The 24,126-nt window shown below is 38.1% G+C and overlaps 2 protein-coding genes across 3 annotated transcripts; both read left to right on the top strand.

Annotated features, from left to right (window-relative positions):
- The first annotated feature begins 6,699 nt into the window (after positions 1-6,699).
- Positions 6,700-16,143, top strand: LOC115689604 (exportin-T). Of its 2 annotated transcripts, XM_056307227.1 has the most exons (14): positions 6,700-8,695; positions 8,819-8,908; positions 9,037-9,126; positions 9,237-9,341; positions 9,618-9,677; positions 10,191-10,253; positions 10,334-10,429; positions 12,410-12,574; positions 13,083-13,256; positions 13,416-13,478; positions 13,567-13,665; positions 13,964-14,110; positions 15,451-15,745; positions 15,839-16,143. In XM_056307227.1, the coding sequence occupies exons 1-13, from the start codon at positions 6,989-6,991 to the stop codon at positions 15,538-15,540; spliced, it is 2,949 nt and encodes a 982-aa protein (XP_056163202.1). In that variant the 5' UTR covers positions 6,700-6,988; the 3' UTR covers positions 15,541-15,745; positions 15,839-16,143. The 2 variants fall into 2 exon arrangements, with proteins under 2 accessions (XP_056163202.1, XP_056163203.1); XM_056307228.1 differs by lacking the exons at positions 13,416-13,478; positions 13,567-13,665; positions 13,964-14,110; positions 15,451-15,745; positions 15,839-16,143 and having other exon boundaries at positions 12,410-12,685; positions 13,083-13,179.
- A 4,868-nt stretch (positions 16,144-21,011) lies between these two features.
- Positions 21,012-23,249, top strand: LOC115689589 (putative receptor-like protein kinase At1g72540). The gene is made up of 5 exons (XM_030615682.2): positions 21,012-21,413; positions 21,522-21,657; positions 21,805-21,941; positions 22,059-22,182; positions 22,294-23,249. The coding sequence occupies exons 1-5, from the start codon at positions 21,030-21,032 to the stop codon at positions 22,911-22,913; spliced, it is 1,401 nt and encodes a 466-aa protein (XP_030471542.2). The 5' UTR covers positions 21,012-21,029; the 3' UTR covers positions 22,914-23,249.
- The last annotated feature ends 877 nt before the right edge of the window (positions 23,250-24,126 follow it).

The following is a 24,126-nucleotide window of genomic DNA, read 5'->3' as shown; positions in this document are numbered from 1 at the left end:
TGATGTTCTAGAAAAAGGTCGGATTACCATTACTGGTGATTTTAATTAAAGGGTTTCAGCCCCATTTCTTGTGAGGTCATTTTTACCATATCTCTTGGTAATGCCTTTGTCAAAGGATCAGCCAAATTATTACTTGACCTCACGTAGACAATTGTTATGGTACCATCTTTAATCAATTGTCTCACAAACTCATGCCTTAGGCTAATATGTCTAGACTTCCCATTATAGGTGCTATTATAAACTCTTGCCAAAGTAGCTTGACTATCACAATGAATAGAGATAGGAGGCATAGGACTAGGCCATAATTTGATATCCAACAACAAATTCCTAATCCATTCGGCCTCTTTCCCAGTTGCCGCTAACGCAATGAATTCGGATTCCATCGTTGAGTGAGTTATACATGTTTGTTTCTTGCTCGCCCAAGAAACAGCACCTCCGCCAAGTGAAAATCCATCCAGAAGTGGAATGTTTATCACCCACACTTGTAATCCAACTAGCATCGGTGTATCCTTCTAATACAGCCGGATAATTATTAAAGAACAGACCTAAATTTTTAGTTCTCTTAAGATAACCAAAAATTCTGGTAATAGCCCTCCAATGTTCTATACTTGGATTACTAGTATACCTACTCAACTTGCACACAGAATGAGCAATATCAGGTCTAGTACAATGCATCGCATACATTAAAGACCCTATAGCACTCGCATATTCAAGTTGTGCTACCGCTCTACCATCATTATAATTTAACTTAATACTGGAATCAAATGGAGTACTTATTTCCTTGAAACCAAGATGCTGAAATTTATTTAGCATTTTTTCAACATAATCACATTGGCTCAAAGAATAACCCCCACCATGCTTTTTAACTTTAATACCTAAGATAGTATCTACTTCACCTAAATCCTTCATTTTAAACATGGAGGTTAGATACTTCTTAGTCTCAACTATTCCAGTCATATTTGTTCCAAAGATAAGCATATCATCAACATACAAGCATACTAAGACACCATAGTCTTTAGTGAATTTAGAGTATATACACTTATCAGCACTATTGTGGATGAAACCATTAGACAATATGACCGAATCAAATTTTTCATGCCACTGCTTAGGAGCTTGCTTAAGCCCGTAAAGAGACTTCAGTCAATTTACATACTTTCCTTTCATTTCCAGGAAGAACGAAACCTTCTGGTTGTTCCATGTAAATTTCCTCATTTAAGTCTCCATTCAAGAAAGCAGTCTTCACATCCATTTGATGAACACAAAGATCATAAATGGAAGCTATAGCAAAAAGAATTCGAATAGAAGTTATACGTGCAACAGGAGCATACGTATCAAAATAATCTATTCCTTCCTTTTGTCTATATCCCTTTGTCACTTGTCTAGCCTTAAAAGCTTGGATAGAACCATCAGAATGATATTTTCTTCTAAAAACCCATTTGCAACCAATAGGCTTGGATCCTTTAGGTAAATCTACTAATACCCAAGTATTATTGGACATAATTGAGTCCATTTCATCATTTACAGCTTCTTTCCAAAAAGAAGCATCTCTAGAAGACATAGCATCAACAAAGCTTTTAGGATCGTCTTCTAAATTTAATACTAAAGGGTATTTATTTACCACGTTATTATCTCTGTATCCTTCAACAAGGAAAACGTGAGTAATATAATCTGGACCTAAATCCTTAGATTTTCTTGCTCTAGAGCTTCTTCTCAATTCAGTCATGTCTCTAGAATCATTTGTTCCTTTCTCGTGAGAATCTACATGAGTTTCTATAGGTCTTGAATTATTTTCAATAATTTCAGAACCTGTAGAACATTTGTTCTCAAAGAATTCAACATCTCTTGATTCTACAATGACATTGAATTCTAAGTCAAGAAGCCTATAAGCTTTACTGTTTTCAGCATATCCAATAAAGACACTTTTGATAGCTCTAGGACGAAGTTTAGTTCTTTTAGGGTCCGGTACTCGGTAGTATGCCAAACACCCCCACACTTTAAGATATGACATGTTTGGTTTTCTACCTTTCCATAATTCATAAGGGCTCACGTTATTTCTCTTAGATGGTATTCTATTATGAATATAACATGCAGTAAGCAATGCTTCTCCCCAAATATTAATTGGTAGCTTTGAATTTGAAAGCATACAATTAACCATTTCTCCGAGAGATCGATTTTTCCTTTCAGCCATACCATTTTGTTGTGAAGTGTATGGTGCGGAAACTTGATGAATAATACCATGTTCTTCACAAAATGAAGAAAATTCATTTAAGAAATATTCTCCACCTCTGTTTGAACGTAGAACTTTGATTTTCCTTTCCAATTGATTTTCTACTTCAGCTTTATATTTCTTGAACATGGTGAATGCTTCATCCTTCGACCTCATGAGATAAACATAAAGATATCTACTGCAATCATCCACAAAGGTAATGAAATACCTTTTACCACCACGAGTTAACATGCCATTGAATTCGCATATATCACTATGCACCAAATCCAACAAATTCGAATTTCTATTAACACCAGGGAATGGTTTCTTTATGAGTTTAAACTTAGCACATATTTCACATTTGTCTAATTCGCCATTAAAATTAATCAAGTCTAACTTTTTCATATTTGTTAAATAGCGAAAATTTATATGTGCTAATCTACTATGCCATAAAGAAGCAGACTCAATAGTATAAGCAGAAGATACGAAAATATTATTGATACTTAGTTGATACATGCCGTCATTGGCATAGCCCTTCCCCACAAACATCCCATTCTTCGACAGGATAACCTTGTCGGATTCAAACAAAATTCGAAAACCCCTCTTACAAAGTAAATCAATTGAAACTAGGTTCTTCCTAATTTCGGGTACATAAAAAACATTAAGAAGAGTAATCTTCTTTCCAGAAGTGAGGTCAAGTTCCACGGTGCCTTTGCCAGCAACCTTTGCAAGAGCATTATTCGCCATCAGGACCTCTTGAGCATTTGTGTCGACAGTCTCTTCAAATTGCTTGAACAAATATTTGTCCTTGCACACATGAACTGTCGCTCCAGAATCTAACCACCAACCGGATTGGACAGTGGCAGAATTGATCTCAGAAATCATAGCCATCGAACCATTGATTTCAGCAATGTTCATATTTGAAAACTTGGTTGAAATCATGGCCAAATAGTTCTCTTCAACCAAATTTGCATCTGTCTTCACCGTTGGAATGTTCTTGTCCTTTGATATGCTCTTGCGGTGAATGCAGTCCTTGGCATAATGTCCCTGTTTGCCACAAACAAAACAACAACCCTTCTTCTTCTTGTGTGTCTTCTTAAATGTATGCCCGTTCTTTACTTTAAAGTTCTGGCCGAATTTTCTTTTTCTTTCCACAGCATTTACCTTGGAATTATACAAAACAGAATTATCACGTGTACGTGACTCTTCCTCAATACGAAGATGTTTCTGTATTTGCTCCAAGGTGAAGTCCTCCGACTTATGCATCAGCCTTTTTCCGTAGTCTTTCCAAGTTGAAGGCAATTTTGCAATAATTGCTCCAACTTGAAAGGTTTCTGGAATTTCAATTTTGAGGGCACGAATTTTGTTGACGAGCACTTGTAATTCGTGGACTTGTTCCAACAAGGGCTTAGTATCAATAAACTTGAAATCGAAATACTTTGCGATTAAATACTTATTGGTACCTTGCTCCTCCGCTTTGTACTTGAATTCCAGTGCGTTCCAAATTTCTCCGGCGACTTCATCTCGGTGAATAAGTCATACAATCTATCGACAGAGTGTATTCGGAATGTGTCCACGACACAAGCAATTCATCCTCCTCACGTTTCCTCTTATCCTTGTTAACCCTTTCAACGGCTTCTGCACTTGGTTGTTCTCCCTCATCAGTAGGCTTTGGATCTTCAATAGGCGCCAATTTTGGATCCAGAATATAGGATATCTTCAGGGCAGTGAGTAGGAACATCATCTTGTCCCTCCAGCGAGCATAGTTGTTCCCATCGAACCGATCCAGTTTGACCATGTCTTGATTCATGATTTTGATTGTCTCCGACTCCATTGTTGAACACAAATAAATCCTTAAGATTGTTGTAAATATGAATGGCTTCGAATCAAAGAGCAATCAAGTCGGACTTTGAGGCGTGATATCACTTTCCTTAAGGATTTATTTGCCCCACAATTGTTGCTAATGGTCACCGCAAAAATCCTCCAGGATACAACAAAGTCTCAAAATGAGAATACTAGATAAAGCAATTCTAAGTATTTCTCCGGGCCTCTACGAAACAAAGAAATGATGACCGTAGTTTTCGAAAGAAGACTTGAAGAAATTGATCTCTCTTTTCTTTCTTGCCAAAAACTGACATATATAGAAATCGGTCTTAAAGAACATTGGCAACTCTTCACGAAAGGTTGCAAAGCTAACAAAGATATTCCTTCGGAAGAAGTTGCAAACTGAATATATGCAACCCTTCGGAAAAGATTGAAAACTGAATAAGTATAATCTTCAAAAGTTGTCTTGGAAAGACACATGTAAAATTCGGAATAAAATAAATAAATATATAATTCCGAATTTTCATAATTTCGAAAAATTACTTAATAAACAAAAAACAACCTTTCAAATAATAAAAAAATTAATAAGACAACCTTACGAAATAAGATAAAAATATAAAGGGATTAGTGCTAATTAAACCGCGGCAACATGCAACGTGCAAAGTGCTAAGTGCGCCTAATTAATCGCACTCCAAGCACGCGGGTATTGTGTGGACTAAAGACACACCCCATTGTCTTCACTCTAAAGAGCTAAGCAAGAAGATATTCACAAAGTTATAAAGTGGCTCACTTTCTCAAAACTTTCCTATGTGGGACAAAGGAAAATGCACTATTTTGTTTGTTTTACAAACAAACAACCAACAGTCCTCCCATAGAACAAACGCAAATTAGTAACTAGAAGTAAAGGAATTAAAAAAAATCGACATAATATAAACTTAGGGAGAAGGAGAACCGATATACATATTTCGCATGAAAATTTAAAGGGATAAGTATATCAGAGGTCTTAAAACTTGTCATGAATGTGCAATTGAGTCATAAAATTTGCAAAATGTGCAATCAAACTTTAAAACTTATAAAATTGGTGCAATCAAGTCATTTTGTTAACTCTGTCTAACTTAATTGATGGGAAGGCTGATGTGGCTTTTTTTATTATTTTCTCCATCATGCGTGGTAGTGACTAGGTAAAAATAATGTTGGTTTAGCCAAATATGATTTTTAATACAAATTTTTTTTGAATTAAATAAAAATAAACTTAGCAATGACGTGGCTAAAATCTTGTGCCAAGCACATCCTTATTCCCTTATTATATTAATACATTGTTTTGGTCGGCACCCGATCAGCTCTACTGCGCCGCTCAAGCTTGACTCCATTTAAGCCGGGCTCCGCTTGCCACTTCGAGGTCAAACTCATTTCTTGGTGTTGAGATCCACTGCACGTCAAAGCTCGACCTTGGGTTTGCGAAGGCTTGGAGAAGAGAAGCGGAAGAGGCGGGCAACGGTATGGCGGATGTTGTGTTTTAAGTTTGAACAATAGAAGAAAGAAGGAAAATAAGAAGAAGATGATTATGGTGATGAACAATATGCGTAAATTGCTATTTTCTCTTATTCTTTATTTATTTTTTCTTTTTTAAAAATTTCATGTTTTTTTATTTGATGTGGCGATTGGTAGGTGCCACACCAGCGGCGCGTACCTTAAGAAAGTCTCAAATAATACATTTTCCGCTAGTAAATTTGGACGGAATTAAAAAAAAATTAGTTAATGATATCAATTTGACAAATTTTAGAATTTAATTACACTTTTCGAAAATTTTAGGACTCAATTACATTATCTTAATAAATTTTATGAATTTCAGTGCACTTATCCCGTTATTCTTAACAATATTGTTCTCCGATGACATCAAAACAAGATGCCTCCTTGAATTACATTTTTTTTTTTTGGTGATTTTCCTTTTCGAATACGGAGAATCCGGTCAATACTTGCGGAACCAGAAACAAAAAAAGCCCTCAACATTCGGGCATCGTCACTAATCCCTGTCGCTATCATCACGGAGACCATCAAAGCTGTCTCCTATGAATCTATCGAAAAAAAAAGAGCCCCGTCCAATCACCAGTTTCCCCAAAATTGACAAAATCTACGAAAGCGAAGATTCCTCCGACCGACAGGGTCAACTCCGTCTTTTCATTGAGCTCCTCAAATTACTGTTTTGTTCGTAATATTTATTTTTTGGATAATAACACAAATGATCAAAATATAATCCCTAAACTTTTAATTTATTCAATATGATTCATGAACTTTCATCTAATATACAATGTCATCCCTAAATTTTTTATTTGTTCAATGTAGTCTTTAAATTTTTGATACATATTTAAGTGAGTCCATAAACTATTAATGTTATCCTTAAGTTAATTCAAGTTCAGGAATTAGATTGAACATGTATCAAAAGCTCAAGAATCATATTGGACAAATCGAAAGTTCAGGGACGAAGTTGCACATCGGATTAAAGTTTATGGACTTTATTGAAAAAATTAAAAGTTTATGAACCACATTATATATTGGGCCAAACTTTAACGACCATTTGTGTCATTTACGGCAATTTTTTCTCTAGGAAACTAAAACTATAAATAAGCCCCAAAATCCGAGGCCTCCCCACAACACAAACCCTACTCTCTCTCTGCAGCGCACAATTTGCCATAAACCCTAGTCGTCCAGGCAACCCGCACGAATTCGAAGTTGTCGCTCAATTGATCTGAATTTCAATTAGGTAAAAGCACTCCTCGATCCGTCTCCCACGCCTTCGTCTTCTCGCGCCGTCGAGCGCCGGAAGTTCAAATTTTTCCTGGGATTTCTCAGCTCATCAGCTTGAAGTAAAAGAGGACATCGAAGGGAAAAAAAAAAGCCCTTTCTTTTTTTCTCACCCGTTTCTGGTTATGAAGTTGTGAGGGGTTTCCATTTTTGGGAATGGACGATCTCGAGAGGGCGATCATCGTCAGTTTCGACGAGTCGGGCGGCGTCGATTCGGTGCTGAAATCGCAGGCGATCGGTTTCTGCCTGCAAATCAAGGAGGCCCCGACCATATGCAGGCTGTGCGTGGAGAAGTTGCGGTTTTGCCAGATTGTTCAAGTTCAGTTCTGGTGTCTCCAGACTCTGCACGAGGCTATCCGCGTTAAGTACGCTTCGATAAGCTCGGGAGAGAAGGAATTCATTAGGAAATCAGTGTTTTCCATCGCTTGTTATGATGAGGAGGGTGGCGGCGTATTGGCGGGTCCTGCATTTATTAAGAATAAGCTTGCCCAAGTGATTGTCACTTTGATTTACTTTGAGTACCCCTTAATTTGGTCCTCTGTGTTCGTCGACTTCTTGGCCCACCTGAGCAAAGGGGGAGTTGTGATCGACATGTTCTGTCGCGTTTTGAATGCTCTGGACGACGAATTGATTAGTTTGGATTACCCGCGCAGTAACGAAGAAGTGGCCGTTGCTGCGCAGGTTAAGGATGCGATGAGGCAGCAGTGTGTGCCTCAGATTGTCAGAGCTTGTTATGACGTTGTGTCCATGTATAGAAATTCTGATAGCGAAATATGTGCCACTGTTTTAGATACTCTGAGAAGGTACATTTCCTGGATTGATATCGGCTTGATCGCTAATGATGTTTTCCTTCCCTTTTTGTTCGAGTTGATGTTGTTTGACGGGATATCAGAGCAATTCCGCGGGGCTGCGGCCGGATGTGTGTTGGCCGTTGTTTCTAAACGGATGGATCCACAATCAAAATTGTCTCTGTTGAAGAATGTTCAGATAAGTCGTGTTTTTGGTTTGGTATCGGATGATAGCGACTCTGAGTTGGCATCGAGAGTTGCTTCCCTGCTTACGGGATATGCTGTGGAAGTTTTGGAGTGCTCTAAAAGGTTGACTGAGGATACAAAGCAAACTTCATTTGAGCTTTTGGATGAGGTATTGCCCTCTGTTTTTTACGTAATGCAGAATTGTGAGGTTGATACAGCATTCAGCATCGTGCAATTCTTTTCGGGTTATGTTTCTGCTATGAAGAGCCTTTCTCCATTGACGGAAAAACGACTTTATCATGTGAGTCAAATTTTGGAAGTGATCCGTTCTCAGATCCGTTATGATCCTATGTACCGGGATAATCTTGACACATTGGACAAGATTGGGAGAGAGGAAGAAGATAGGATGATGGAATACAGGAAAGACTTCTTTGTACTACTTCGAAACATTGGAAGAGTAGCACCTGATATTACCCAGGCATTTATTAGAAACTCATTGGATGCTGCTGTCACCTCTTCCGGTGGGAATATTGAAGAAGTGGAAGCTGCTCTTTCCCTTCTCTATGCTCTTGGAGAGTCATTAAGTGATGAAACGATTAGAAGTGGGAGAGGACTTTTGAGTGACTTGGTGCCTATGCTTTTGGCTAGTAGATTCGCATGCCATTCGAATAGGGTAGTTGCACTTGTTTATTTGGATACTATTACGAGATATGCAAAGTTTGTCCAGGAATATACCCAGTATATACCCATGTTACTGGCTGCTTTTCTCGATGAAAGAGGTATACATCACCCAAACATCAATGTGAGTCGAAGGGCAAGTTACCTCTTTATGAGAGTCGTGAAGTCGTTGAAATCGAATCTTGTGCCCTTCATAGAGACTATACTGCAGGTAGTGGACTCAACCTCCCATTTCTCCTTTGGAATTATTCTCATTTTATTATTGCCACACGTAGTTGGCAATTCCCCTTTCTCTGTTCTTTTTTTTTTTTTTGAGGTTTTCATTTGTTGACAGAGCTTGCAAGATACGGTAGCTCAATTTACAAATGTTGATTATACCTCAAAAGCACTTTCTGGTGCTGAAGATGGCAGTCACATTTTTGAGGTAGTTGTTCTGTCTCGACATTTTCTATTATGTGAAGATATATGCACAGATGCTCTTTAGATGTGCTTGACTCGGGGGAAATATACCCACCACTTTTCGTGTTCTTATTTCGACAAGAAATTTCACAGGCAATCGGTATATTGATTGGGATGGAAGATGTGCCTCTGGAAAGACAATCTGGTTATCTCTCTTCACTGCTGATTCCTCTTTGTCATCAGGTTATTTTCATAAGCTCTATTGAGGAGCTCCCTCCCATTCTTCTCCAGCTGTAGTTCTCCTTATTTATTAGTTTGTAATTGGCCTTTGAACATGTTATGTGATGATCCAGGTTGAGGATTTGCTGTTGAATTCCAAAATACTGACTATGGAAGAGGCACCTGGGAAAATTGCCACTATTCAGCAAGTTATTATGGCTATAAATGCCCTTAGTAAGGTCTTTATTTCTTTTTCGACCTCCTGATTTCAACTATCAAATCAATTCCCTCGCTTTGCAAAACCTCAGGGTATTTTTTATATTCTCATCTTGATTAAAAAATCTGCTAGTTTGTTTGGATAGCCTGGATTGAAAATGTCAATATTCTTTCATCATTTCTACTTCCCTCCTATATTCCGAACTTATTTTCAGTGAATTTGAGCAAGCATTTAAGCTTTATAGCTTCTCTCTTCGGTGATATTGGGATTTTCCTTAATTTGGAGTGGTCAATTTCAGGGCTTTAGCGAGCGCCTTGTGACCGCTAGTCGGCCCGGAATCGGTCTCATGTTCAAAAGGGTAGGTTGTATTGTATATCTTCTCTTCTGCATTGTGTGTCCATTGCCGTATCCCATACATGATGCCGAAATATTCTTATGTTAATGGTTAGAGGTGTTTCAGGACTTTAGGATAGGTCCCACTTTTCTTTTCTTGTTTTTATATGTATATTGTTGGATGGAAGCGGGACTGAACATTGTACTTCCCAATCTTTATATTGCAGTGGGCTATTTATCTGCGTGTAAATTTTTCTGTACCTTCTTATAGAAGATTATGGTTTAATAAAAGACCTCAACATGGCTGAATATGATAGTCACTAAGTCCGATGTACTTTAGGCTGCATCCCAACCCATATATTGATGGCCTGTCTTTGGCTGGAAACTCACATATTGATGACGTGCTGAACACAGACATTTATGTGACCTTTTCTTTTGGGTATCAGATATATATTTCCACTTGAAATGCATTAGCACAGACAGGATCATGTATATTTGATATAAACAATATAACTTGTTTTGCTCTATGTCAATCCAGACATTGGATGTTCTCCTCCAAATTCTTGTCGTATATCCAAAGATAGAGCCTTTGCGGTCTAAGGTAAGAATGAAAAGTACAGGTGAAATATGCTTTTTTCATCAGGTGAAACAAACATGATGCAATTGTTCGTTCTTACTCAGGTTATGTCATTCATTCACCGCATGGTGGATACCCTTGGAGCATCCGTTTTCCCTTATCTTCCGAAGGCATTGGAACAGTTGCTTGCTGAAATTGAGGTACCAAATATTTTCTATGGGCTGGTCTTTTTTGTTTGCTTTTATTTGAATGGAGAACGTCATTGTGGTTTGTGGAATTTCTTCATAATTAAAACCTCGAGTGAGCTTGCATAGGGTGGCCATTGAGCTAGGTGATATAATTATAACTGCAAATTGGTAAGTTACAGATTCATTGGGTCTCCACAAAATAGTTAACTTAATGCATTTGCCTAATGACTAAGAGCTCCCCTAGGTTGAGTTGTCATGGGAAATTTTACTGAAATTAGATTTATTCACGAGAGAACTGACTTTGGTCGAACACTTTGTATGACTGGTTTAGTTCCTGCTGGATTCTTTGCAGTATCATTTTCAGGATACTTTTCTTTTATCTGTTTTATTAGCTGTTCTCTTTAAAGGGGTCCGTTACAGTAGCTTCATCAAGTGGGTGGCCCAAACCTTTTGATGGATAAATGGAAACATCTCTCATGCTTTTCTACAGATTGTGGAGACATGAGTTACTTCATTGTTGGCGCACACGGAGATTTGTTTGAATTAGATTGGGTTCATGTGTGATATGAGAATCCCTTGCTTCTCCATGGGGATTATTATTTCATGTGTCTTAGTGCCTCAAACATGGCACAGGCTTGTGAAATCAGCTTGGAACCATCTCCATTATGTTTGCTTTGTGTTTTGTTGGTTTGTTTGTTTCCCAGAAGAACCTTCTTTGTCTGGGGTCTGAAGGTCAGCTCGAGGTGATCTAAGCATGATCTATTGATTTGACTGCCTTAAAGCTATGCTATATTTGTAACGGGGTTTGCATGGTTTTCTTACCAAGGAGCCCAAGAACCCTAAATCTGCACTTTCAAAACAAAGTTTGGAAAATTGCTGGTTTTTCCTTTGTTTTTTCAGGTGAACCTGAAGTTATATGAACTGAATTGGATTGGGTAACCAGTAATTGGGTTGCATTTGGCCTCCTGGAAGTTGGAACAATTATTCAGATATCCACTGTTTTTCTCATGTAAAGTTTGGCGACTATAGTAGCATGAAAAAATGGAAATCTTAATATCCAGTTCTATCTGGTGTTTGGCTTATATCATATGTGTGCTTGATTACTCTTTTTTCATTGAAAATGACAACGTCACTAACTTTGCAGAAAAATTACCATGCGTGTAAATAGTTTCTTCTATGGGAGATCATGTAATTGGTCCATAACCAGGGATCTGATCACTTTTTGGTGGTTGGTTAATGACGGTACCCCCACAGAAATCTGGGAGCTGTCAGAAACGGAATAATTTGTTTCAGGTTGCCACCAAGCTTGGCGACCTGACCACTTTTTGTCAAAGAAAAGACTAGTGGCCGCATATAAGCAATTTGAGAATAGGTGCAGTCACTGACTGGCCTGAGGCATAACCTTTAGCTCCAGGCTGGTGGAGGGAAAGAGAGAGGATTATCTATGCATACAATACGATAGTACTACACATAAATAGAAGATCTCGCGTCATTAAGTGTGCTGTTTATATGGCAATTGTGATTGGACAATGTGCGTGATTATACTGTCACTATGGAACAGTTAAGTTCCCCAAGTTTTCAGTTTGAATTGGTTTGTGGACCCTTTTTTTACAGTTAACATTCGTAACATTTTTCCTCCATATAGATTTCTCCTATCAGACTTTTTGTCCACTCTGGGCTATATATTTTATTAGGCCTATATATGGGCTACATCCACCCTTTTAGTATGTCCAGCATTCACCAGACACTGGATAGGATTTTAGAGATGATATATCTGATTCGCGAGGGACTATCTATATAACATAGCAGAAAGAAAAGAAGAGACTTTGTTCTTAATTTGGCCAGCCTTGTGGTCAAGTGAGCCTGCTTACAATAAGTAGTTTCCACTTGCTTATGCATTCCTAGTGAACATGGTTCATCTATTCAAGTTTGGGAGTTAGTCATTTCTTTGTCATTCTCAGATGGTTGATTTTAGTCTGATTTATTTTGCAGCCTAAGGAGATGGCTAGTTTTCTTTTGTTACTTAATCAAATAATTTGCAAGTTCAACAACCTGGCACATGATGTACTTGAGGAGTTGTTTCCTGCCATTACTGGGAGGATATTCAGCATCATCCCAAGGGAAGCAATTACATCAGGCCCCGGCGCCAACACTGAGGTAGGGAGACGCATCACCTTCTGAGATTTTATGGATGTTATGCTCAGTGACATAGAACAGTCACAATCGCTATACAATTTATTTGGACTTCAAACCTGACAGTTTTAGCAGGTATACTTCTGTAGTGATTAATTTCTTCATGTTCTGCACCCCCTTAAGTTTGCAACGGTAGAATCTATTATTTTGGGGGACAGGGCAAAACTTGCAGTTAGTTCAGCAATTATAAGTGCATCGCCTTTGGAAACTCCTGCACTTTGCATGGCGAGCGAAAGGTCTTTGAAATGTGGAATGATCCTCTTTGTTGAGTAATGTCCTAAGTAAATTCAGCGCAATGCCATGGTAAAAGGAAAAAGGTAGTAAAAAGAGAATATTAAGAGGATTTCCTTTTTGGGACAAATTAGTTGTTCCATAAGGGACATCCCTTTGAAAGATTGGATACTAGTTGAAATTGTTCTGCACTGACATCTCTCTCTCTCTCTCTCTCTCTCTCTCTCTCTCTCTCTCTCAGGAAATCAGGGAAATTCAAGAGCTTCAGCAGACTTTGTATACCTTTCTCTATGATATTGCTACACATGATCTCTCTTCAGTTTTCCTTTCACCCAAAAGTCGCCATTACTTGGATCAACTGATGCAGTTGCTACTCGACACAGCTTGTAATCATAAGGACATTCTTGTGAGAAAGGTATGTGACGTAATCTTATATCCAACTTAAGCTCTCGTATCCACAGAAAATGTGGAGTGGAGACATTGAACTTCAAAATTCTGATCTATGGTTCAGTAAATAGAATCACGGTCAATGGGGCCATGACTCAATTCAAGTGCGTTTTGCTTGTGTTTGTAGGCATGTGTGCAGATCTTCATCAGACTTATTAAAGATTGGTGCAGCAGGCCTCATGAGGAAAAGGTTCTTACACCATTTCTGCCAGTTTTATGCTTGCCATATCATCTTTGGCGAGTGTGCACATTGATCTAATGCATGTTTTCTTTTTCAGGTTCCTGGTTTTCAAAAGTTCATGATTGAGGGTTTTGCGACCAACTGTTGCTTGTACAGCGTACTTGACAGATCTTTCGAGTTCCGAGATGCAAATACTGTAAGCTAATGATATTGTTGTTTCTTTTTTATGTTTTGCCATTTCTTTCTAGGGAAAATTCATGGCGATCACTGAGTTCATATGCAAATGTCAAGCTACTCTATTTATTTTCCTGGAGCAATAATAGTTACATAAAGGGATTGAATTACAAATGGATATATTAGGTCTTACCTGTTGTGACCACTTGCCTTTAATAATTTTATGCTCACTAAAAATGGGATCATTGATAAAGCTTTTAAGACATGCCCTTTTAGTTACTTTTACGCTAGCAACTTTTGATAGGTTGTTTATTTGGCAGCTCATTTTGTTTGGAGAAATTGTGTTGGCTCAGAAAATCATGTATGAGAAGTTTGGAGATGATTTCCTCCTAAATTTTCTATCAAAAGGTTTTATGACTACACACTGCCCTCAACATTTGGTGGAACAGTATTGTCAAAAGTTGCAGGTGAGGAATCTTATTCAGTATTATTAACAGATCGTACTGGAAATTATATAAGTCGTCCACTTTAATGTCTGTATCTTTTTGTGAATGCGAAGCTGTTTCCATTACCTCCATGTTCTATTTCCTTATTCAAATTTGTGACTGTTTTGTGGCCATCTAAGATTTGTTGTGCCAAAAGTTGCAATGGTTTGCAGTTCATTTTAATTTCACCTCAAAACTTATGCATTATGATGATAGTTTTTTTTTTACCTAGAAAATAGGCAGGATTATCAGCATTCCAATATAAATACTCAGACATAAAGCTGGTGTATTGCAGACTATCCGTGGTGGAAGAACCAAAAGCACTCATTGTGCTTATTATTGATTAAGAAAAACAAACTTTCTTGATGCATTAGATGTCTCTACTTTAATTCTAGTGCATGAGAAGAAGAGAGAACATCGAGGGAGGTAATTTGGATTCCCATGTTATTGGGGCTATGTTATTGATAGGTTGAATTGAAGCATCTCTTGCACAATGAGGATTCGTTAATTGCTATCCCTTAGGCACACTGGACAAGGTCAATTAGCTGAGCTATTTCCCTGTTTAACAGAGACTACAAAATGTAGGCCATGGTTGAGGAAGCCCTGGTAGCTGATGTGTAGTCAAATTTCCTTTTCGATACTCCATGAGTAAAGTCATGCCTTTACAGGATGCACTGTGTGTTAGCAAGGATGATTTTGCCACATTTTGTATTTGGAGAGCCAAAGCTATCACTGATCAATGTTCACTTTTAGAGTCTCGTTTTAAATGAAATTCTTCGAGGACAGAGCTTGAATTTTTATGGCGGTACCTAGGAAAGTGGGCATGTGCTGTCACTCAGTAGTGACACGATTGAATGATCTGACTTGTCCACTAGTGGGGTCCCACAGATTTTGTAGTTCCTATGGGGTGGGGAGGATTGGGTCAGTCCATGGATTTTCTTCCCTTTTACCATATTTCACTCAAAAGGGTTGAAGGGAAATAGTGCATCAAGCTGTTCGCAAGGGCCTACTTAATCCTCTTCCTCAGGGATCCCAGATGCGGGAACCCTAAGAGAGACGCATCAATTAATTGTGTCAGTCGTGCCAGTCGTGATTAAGCTGGCATTTCGCTACCCGGTGATATTACATGTTATTCAATGCCTCATGTGTAATTTGATTATTGTGGCACTAACTTCATTTTATGCAAAAAGATAGAGGGTTTCGGGATTTCCCTTGATGATATGCATGTATAGATAGCTTTTAGTAGAGGCCACTGCTTACTGATTGGAATTTCCTGATATAGTCTGCTTTCTGCTCACCAACTATTTTGTCTCTTTTTTCAGGGCAGTGACATAAAGTCTTTGAAATCATCCTACCGCTCCCTCATCGAGAACTTAAGACATCAACAGAATGGAAGTCTTGTTTTCAGATAGCATTACCATGGCTAGAGATATCGGTGGCTCCTCAATCATTATTTCCATACGCTGCCCTTTGATGTGGCAATACAATTTTGCCTGAGGTTGGACTGAACGTGGCTGTTCATGAACCTTGTCCGGTTTTCTCTAACTGGAGATGGTGCATATTGCGGCTTCTCTACGTTGTGTATAGCTTTTGCTGTGACAACTTCATGACAATGAGGTATACACTCAGGGTTTGCTTCAAATTGGTAGTTTCCCATAAACTGAAGAATGAGGAGAGACTAATATGGTCGTTTCACTCTATTTTGAACAGTTTGTACATATACGGGAGCACTACCTGAAGGGTGTATTCATCAATGTTGAGCTTTTGAGCTGTGAGATGAAGATCAATTTCTTTGGCAATTCTTTCTATTAGTGATCAAAATTCAAGTTTCTTGTATCAAATTCATTCCGACTTAATGAAAGAAAGAGAGTGAGCATCTTTTGGTTCTTTGTCGAAATCATTGTAGGCTACCATCAGTGATAAGATGTTGTTCCCCAGCTTATTGCTCTTTGGCAATTCGCCATACATAGTGAATCTACTTTGATTTGTTGAAAAGATGGGCTTGAAGACGATAAGATAGTGCTTTCCTTGATCAGGACTTTGCTATTAGATTATTGGTTTTAGGTGTGCAATCTAAGAACATTCTGGTTTTTGTACTCATTTGAGAGTCAGGGTAGCTATGGAGAAGCTGATCGCTTTAAAGAGGAGAGGACGGATAATGCTTAGGCTGGACTGTCGGGCTTGCTTAATTTAAGGTTGAAAAAAACTAGAATTTTATGCTGTCATCCATAAAAACTGAGATGATATAGAACTATAGTACACTTCATTTGTTGAACATACATTTCCTTTAGTTCAAGACAGCATGTTAAGCATCTCACTTGTTGGCATCTACAATGGTCTCTAAAATAATCAATCTAAATATTGAACATGATAATCTAATGGCACTATGATAAACATCAATAAAGTTCAGTAACAGAACAATGTATCTACAATGTAAGAGCATATTTTCATCTTCTTGTGGCCCCAAGAAGGAAACAGGCTGAAATAGTCATTAGGGGATTCTCTAAATTTGCATCTTCGTCCTACCAATTTATAGGCACGCATGTAATATTTCTTTGGATTAGAAACGGGTATCAGAAATGGAAAAAAAAAATAGCTTTTAGAACATTATCAAATGCTTTCTCAATCGCAGCTGCGAGAATTTTCTCTTTGGTTCGAGGACTTTCAGAGGTGTGAACTTTATTTGATGGGTTGGAAAAGTGGGGATGCTATTCTTACTAATCCATCCGATGCATCTCTCAGAAGGAACCGCTTGATGTAAACAATTGGGTCAATTGCTATGTCCTATTGTGTCCTAATTTGTGGCATGTTGTATTAGGCTATGCCAGCTATGTTCCTCACCAGTATACAGTGATACACCCCTCTATTCGGACAGACATTAGCGGATCTGACGAACTGTTTATGGGAATTGTGTTTTATGTCACGTGAATTTGACTAATTGTTAGCGGAAAAGTGTACCATAACTTCTAAAACCTTGCACGGAATACAATTAAATCATAAACTTTTTAATTGGTTGGATTAGGTACGAAACTTTTTCCAAAAAAATGAAATCAAGTCATTTCAATGAACACTCTCTACAATTGCCCGTGTGGCTTTTTTAATATTTCACTTTTCAACGAAATTTTTTTTTATTTAATCACACTTTCCGATAATATTTACTGGAACCAATTGAAAGGATTAATGCTCACTTGCATTCCCATTAGGTTTAGTTCTTGCAGTGCTATTTTCACCTTTATATGATGTACTATGCTAATTGCCATATTGTAGCTTCTAAGGTTGCGTGTGCTGTCCTGGGAAACTTCTCAGAAATTAAGTTGACCTGAAGTCTCTTTTGTGGGGTGAAGCTCCGGGCACCTATGTTTTGTCATATGAGGGATGTGAATCCGCTAATCCAGCTATTACTGTTTGGACAGATATGGTGGACTAAATTGCAGAGAAACTTGGTGATAGTTTAGAGTAATCTAAGGATGCGAATGGTAACCATTCTGCTCCAGAAATCAAATTCTTGCCAGAAATTGATTTCTGAAGGAGAAATCTGTTTGGTAAAACATGATTAATTCTGCTCCAGAAATTGATTTCTGGAATAGAAATCTGTTTTGATTTGTTGATTTTTTTTGCACCTAAAAAAATTAAAATTTTACTCAAAGTGGGTGGCCACATGTATTATAAGCCTTTCTGTAAAATTTTGAAATTTTTGATTTTTTTTGGCACCTAAAAAAATTTAAATTTCACTCAAAGTGGATGGCCACATGTATTTTAAGCCATTTTGTGAAGTTTTGAATTTTTTTATTTTTTTATTTTTTTGGACACCTCAAAAAATTTAAATTTTACTCAAAGTGGGTGGCTACAGATATTCTAAGCCATTCTGTGAAGTTTTGAAATTATTTATTTATTTTTTAATTTTTTGGGCACCTCAAAAAAATTAAATTTCACTCAAAGTGGGTGGCCACAGGTATTTTAAGCCATTTTGTGAAGTTTTGAAAATTTTTATTTTTTTATTTTTTTATTTTTTTTTTGGGCACCTCAAAAAATTAAAATTTCATTCAAAGTAGGTGGCCACATGTATTTTAAGCCATTTTGTGAAGTTTTGAAATTTTTGATTTTTTTTGGGCACCTCAAAAAATTTAAATTTCACTCAAAGTGGGTGGCCACATGTATTTTAAGCTATTTTGTGAAGTTTTGAAATTTTTTATTTTTTTTTATTTTTTAAAAAAAAATTCACCAAATTTCATATTTTCCCGAAATCTGACTTTTTTTTATTTTCTGGAAATTTTTATGAATTTTTCTAGAATTTTTCAATTTTTATGCATTTTCTGAAAAAAAAAAATTTGTGAGAAAATAGGGAGAATGCATTCCGGAATCAAGAAGCTACAAAAACTAGCTTCTTTTTTTTGGCCCAAAACACATTCTGGAAGCAAAAACTCATTCTGGAACAAAAAAAAGAATGTATTTTTATCAAACGCGTTTTTGCTCCGGAATGCAAAAATTCCTCCGGAATGCATTCCGGAAATTTTTTAACAAAGAAATTTCTGTTCCGGAATGCATTCTGGAGCAGAAATTTTGCTCCAGAATGGATTCCATGCGCGTCCTAAAAGTATGAAAAGTTCTAGGAAATTTACCAATTTTTGCTGGACTTTCTGCCCTTATAGCCCGTCAAGAGCAAATGTTGATCTTTTGAAGGCAAGATAGGCTTGACTTGAGGCCGAGTTCATTCAGAAAATTAGAAGATGGGCTTGACTTGACGCCAAGTTCATTCAGAAAATGGAAATCGAGAGTTCAAACACTGTCCACCGGCACGTTTCTGTTGACCACCTAGTGCTCGGCAACTTGGCTAAGTTCTACAAAACCTAGAGCCAAGTTCAGACTTCCCCCGTTGAACTCGAGTCAATTGATCCTGTCCTTTCCCCGCGACATCTTCCCAGAAACTTCGCAGTGCCAACGTTGTTAAGGGGGACTTCATCGTTAAGGAACCTTGAGAATACTATGTAGATAAAGGGATGATGACACAAATGATTTATGAACTTTGGCCTAATATGCAATGCGATCTTTAAACTTTTAATTTATTCAATGCGATCCCTGAACTTTAGCCCAATGTGGTCTCTGATATATTATTTTGTTAAAAATGGTCCCTGAACTTTTGATACTTGTTCAAACTAGTTCTTGAATTATATAAAAATATTCAATATTGTCCTTCCATTAATTTAAGTTTAGAGACAAAATTGAATATTTTCATATAATTTAGGGATTAGTTTGAGCATGTACCCAAAATTCAGGGACCACTGAACAAATTAAAAATTCAGGAACCACATTGAACAAATGAAAAGTTCATTGACCTTTTATGTCATTTTTCCAAAGATAAAAAAAAAAAAAAAGGAAGAGATAGATTGTCTTCATGCCCAGGCACTTCATATCAACTTGCTTCTAGAATTTATAAGCGAACGTACTAAAAAATATTGCTCCGCCGTGTTCTGCAGATATTACGCCAATTTATATTCAGTACAAGTTGGTCAAAGCATAAGCATTCGATACCATAACTTTCTTTGGGTTACATGATACAAGAACTTCTATCGTTGCAGTGAAGATTCATTAATGCAAAGAATGAATTCCTCACAATTAAATGCACTTTCTGGTTAGCAAATGAAAGTGTATGTGAGAAATGATCCTCCATAAAGATCAATCAGGGTTATTTCTATTAGAGAAAATTAGTCGTCTTTTCATGTAGTGCTGATGTAATATTCTGAATCAGCTTTTGCACGTCAAGATTAAGTCTACCTTCTGCATAATTCAAAGTTAATTGGCACGGACTGACTTATCCAAATCATTGAAAAAGAACGGCACGTGAACTTACCAAGAAATATCAGCTGAAAACATCATTTAAGTTAAATAAAATAAAGCACACAGAAATCTAACTTTTTGCTTCTGGAAAGCAAGGAAATGAAAGGACGGACGTAACTTGATTCTCCATCTGTACGTGTATTCCATGTCCCAGGATTTCCGCTGCTGATTTTTCAAAGTCAAAGAGGGGCAATTGTTCCCTTGCTAAATGAAGAGCATGCATGAATGGATTAACATTACATGAAAACCACACGAATATCACTTTTATTGTTCACATCTGATGGAGATTTCCATGTTGAGATTGCAGACTTTTTTTTAGGCAGCAAGGAAAAGAATGTGTGGTTTCGAAATGATTAGGTCATGGGCTCCCTCTCCAAGTCATGGAATATCAGACAGATCAAGTACACAATCTTAGAAGGAAAATTCAAAAATTCTCATCAAGTGAGATCGGTCTAATTCCACTAGATTTGGCTAATGATGTAGGGAAAAAAGAGATCAGATTGATTTAGTTTACGTTGAAAGGGGAAAAATGACTGTCGCTTGATTTTCTCTGTGCATTTGAACTTGTCTAATGTCTATGCCAATATGAAAACTCTTCACCTAACTTTTGGTTTCCGTCACAGCAAGATTAGGCTGAAAGAGACAGAACAAAAGACAAGACTTTTGATTACATCAGACAACGTTAAGTATAATTCAAGTTGCTCTGTACAGAAATAATTACAGACCTTTCTGAAAATTTCTGTTGTTAATCTCTCTCTATCATCACACACATCAACTGACCATTGAAGAAGGGCTTGGAGTTTTTCTTTTTTCTTTAAGGTCCTTGTTGTTGACTTTGGAACAATTCATTGTGGGAAGAGCAAATGAATGTTTGCTGATAAGGGAAACTAAAGTGGTTGGTTAGGATTACGTCTAGGACTATGTTTGATTAGTCTGCAAATTAGCTCCGGACCCCACTTTTTGTTTTTCAACTTTTCTTAATTGAGGATCCAATATCTTCTCTTGACTGTGTGAAATCTCTATATATAAACCTTATCACTTGAACCCTACTTTCCTCAGAAAAACTATGGCTCTCAAGAGGCTTCCGTGGGACTGTGTTGTCCCTGGTTGTTTCAAGGCTCAAACCACATCCACTCAGTACAAAAGCCGTATCTCCAAGCAAGCCTCTTTTCAGAGATTGTCACTCTCCGATGTTAGCAATCATGGTTCGCAAATCTCAATGAATGATCTATCCAGTTCCCTGGTGGGGTCCAACCTTCATATCTTCACGCTCGTCGAGCTGAAGACGGTAACTCACAACTTCTCGAAGAGCAATTACCTCGGTGAAGGCGGGTTTGGGGTAGTGTACAAGGGCATGATAGATGACGGCCTGAGGCCAAAGTTGAAGGCTCAAGTGGTGGCGGTTAAGATGCTGGATTTAGATGGCACACAAGGTCATAGGGAGTGGCTGGTAAGTCGCTTTAGTCATATCGTCTCGTTAGCTGATATACCCACATTTAAGTTGTGCTTCACAAATTAAATGAATTGGGACTGTATTTCTTCTGTGTACTTTCTTTAGGCTGAAGTTATATTTCTCGGGCAACTAAGGCATCCTCATCTCGTCAACTTGATCGGATATTGCTGTGAAGACGAGCATAGGCTTCTAGTGTACCAGTACATGGAGCGGGGAAACTTAGAAGACCAACTATTTAACAGTAACCATATTATCTTCACTACTGCAAATTTCACTTTTTTCGCATGAGACCCCAGAAAGATGACTGTCAGCTACTGAATGTTTATAACCTTGATATCACGTAAGTTTGGTTACATAACATGTTCTTATTGCTTTATGATTTATGCAGGGTACTCTTTGGCCTTGCCTTGGCTAACCAGAATAAAAATTGCGATTGGAGCTGCCAAAGGCGTGGCTTTCCTCCACGAAGGAGAGAAACCGGTAATTTACCGCGACTTCAAGGCTTCAAACGTGTTGTTGGACTCTGTAATGTTCTATTCCCTCTGATTTCTGTTCACCAATTGGTGTGACGCTTCACTACTTGATATCCTATATTGGTGATATACATCCTGATAGTGTCATTGATTTGGCATTTCAATTTAGGATTACAATGCCAAGCTCTCAGACTTTGGGCTAGCAGTGGACGGTCCTCTAGGCGACAATACACATGTCACGGCACGAGTCATGGGCACCCGAGGTTACGCAGCCCCAGAATACATTTCTACAGGTGATGATTTATCTGTTCATTTGTGGCATTTCATCGAGCACACACCCAATTCATTTTTTTCTCCAACGCTGCCGATACATAAACTTATGTTTGCTCAATAAATATTTTCAGGCCATTTGACGACAATGAGTGATGTGTACAGCTTCGGAGTAGTACTTTTGGAGCTGATAACAGGTCGACGGTCAGTCGACAAGAGCCGTCCGACCGGAGAGAAAGACTTGGTGAATTGGGCCAGGCCAACGTTGAAAGACACCCACAAATTAGACAAGATAATCGACCCGAGACTCGAAGGTCTGTACTCGACCGAGGGAGCCAAAAGGGCAGTCCTGTTGGCTCATCAGTGCCTCAATCAAAACCCCAAGTGCCGGCCCAGTATGCAAACGGTGGTCAAGACATTGGAGACAATTATGGACTTAGATGACATCCCTGTCAGGTCCTTTGTGCACATTGATCCTGCGCTAGACAAAGATGTTAGCGTGAACAATTGTGAAGATGCTGTTGAAGAAGACCAAATTGAACCTGGAAACGAAAACAGAGTCGAAGAGAAGGAGGTGGAAATAAAGAATATGAAAGGTCACTGCCGGCAAAAGAGAGCCCATAAGCACAGGCGTCGAACAAGGGCCTCGAGGTCACGCGCCGTCTTCTCAGACACAGCTTTGTATTCTGCTCTTGGGACAAGTTTGTACTGTCCAAAATCCAACAACGAATCAAAGGAAGATATAGAAGATTAGAACACTTCGTTAACGATAGAGTTTCTGCTACCAGATAAGCACAGAAGTTTTTCGATCAAGCTCACCAGTATAGCTTTTTTCTTGGCACACCGTCTAAATTGTTGGCGCACACTTAAGAAATTATCTGAAGCGTGCTCTTGGAAAAGAAATGCCAATGAAATTGACCATCCTCTGGAAAAATTCTTCAGGAAAGTAACAATCCAGTTCGTGCAGGCCAATATGTGGGTTTGCTGCTATACTGACTTTTACTGTAATTAACATAAACAGACTCGCGTTCAAAACTATTGAAGTCATCTCATATCAATTTATTTGTGGAGTTGATCCTCACTTTATACACATGTACACTCTCTTCGGCAACTATACTGAACTTTTAATCTCATACCGATTATTTCGAAACAAACATTCATGACGATTCTTGAATCCTCGCATGACTTTAATCCCAGTGCAGGAACTTCAATACTTCATAAGCATCTTTGAAATAGAGTCCCCGGTCTGGTATCTAGTATGTGGTCACTCCACATGTGAAGACTTCGGAAGGTGGCTGTCGATAAATCTGACACTTGTTCATACCACAAAATTGTCTATGCATTCATAAAATCCCTCGGATTCGCTCCCTGGTCAAAACAACTTCGTATCCATGTCAATAATGCCCCAGTCAAAGACCCAACTATAACGCCGTTGCTCGGCCTAACATTTTTGATTTGGTTCATCTCCAAAGTTGAATAGACAGCTTTGCACACTTAATGGGGTGCAACTGTTGATCCCAGGAAGAAAATTCAGAATGGACTCAATTGCAAGATGATATAACAAGAGTCAAACTAGTTTTGGGATTCGTTTTCGCACCACGAAATGCGATTGGCTCGGTGCACGACGAGTTTAAACTTCATAATCACTGTCCTACACCGAGCACGCTCGAAGTACTAGATTTAGCACGGTAATTTCTCGCCTCATACCTTTCGACATTTAGAAGGCCGATTGCATTTGCACATAGTACGGTCTGCTTGAAGAAACCTTCACATTTGGAGCGATTTATGGAACGTCTCCTAATTTGGCTGGATCGTGTGGTTAGAACCCAGATTTCTTTTTTTTCTTTCTATTTTTTTTTTGACAAGTGATCAGAACCAAGATTTCAATCTATTATGTCAGCAACTGGACTTGACTACATAAGTAACGGTGGTCATTTTAGGTTCTGAAAATTCTGTATTCTACAGAA

Source organism: Syzygium oleosum, unplaced genomic scaffold, assembly GCF_021117445.2.
Source record: "Syzygium oleosum isolate NSW1041296 unplaced genomic scaffold, Sole_v2.1 Sole_v2.51, whole genome shotgun sequence".
In the NCBI taxonomy this organism is placed as follows: domain Eukaryota; kingdom Viridiplantae; phylum Streptophyta; class Magnoliopsida; order Myrtales; family Myrtaceae; genus Syzygium; species Syzygium oleosum.
This window is presented reverse-complemented; position numbering and strand designations above follow the sequence as displayed.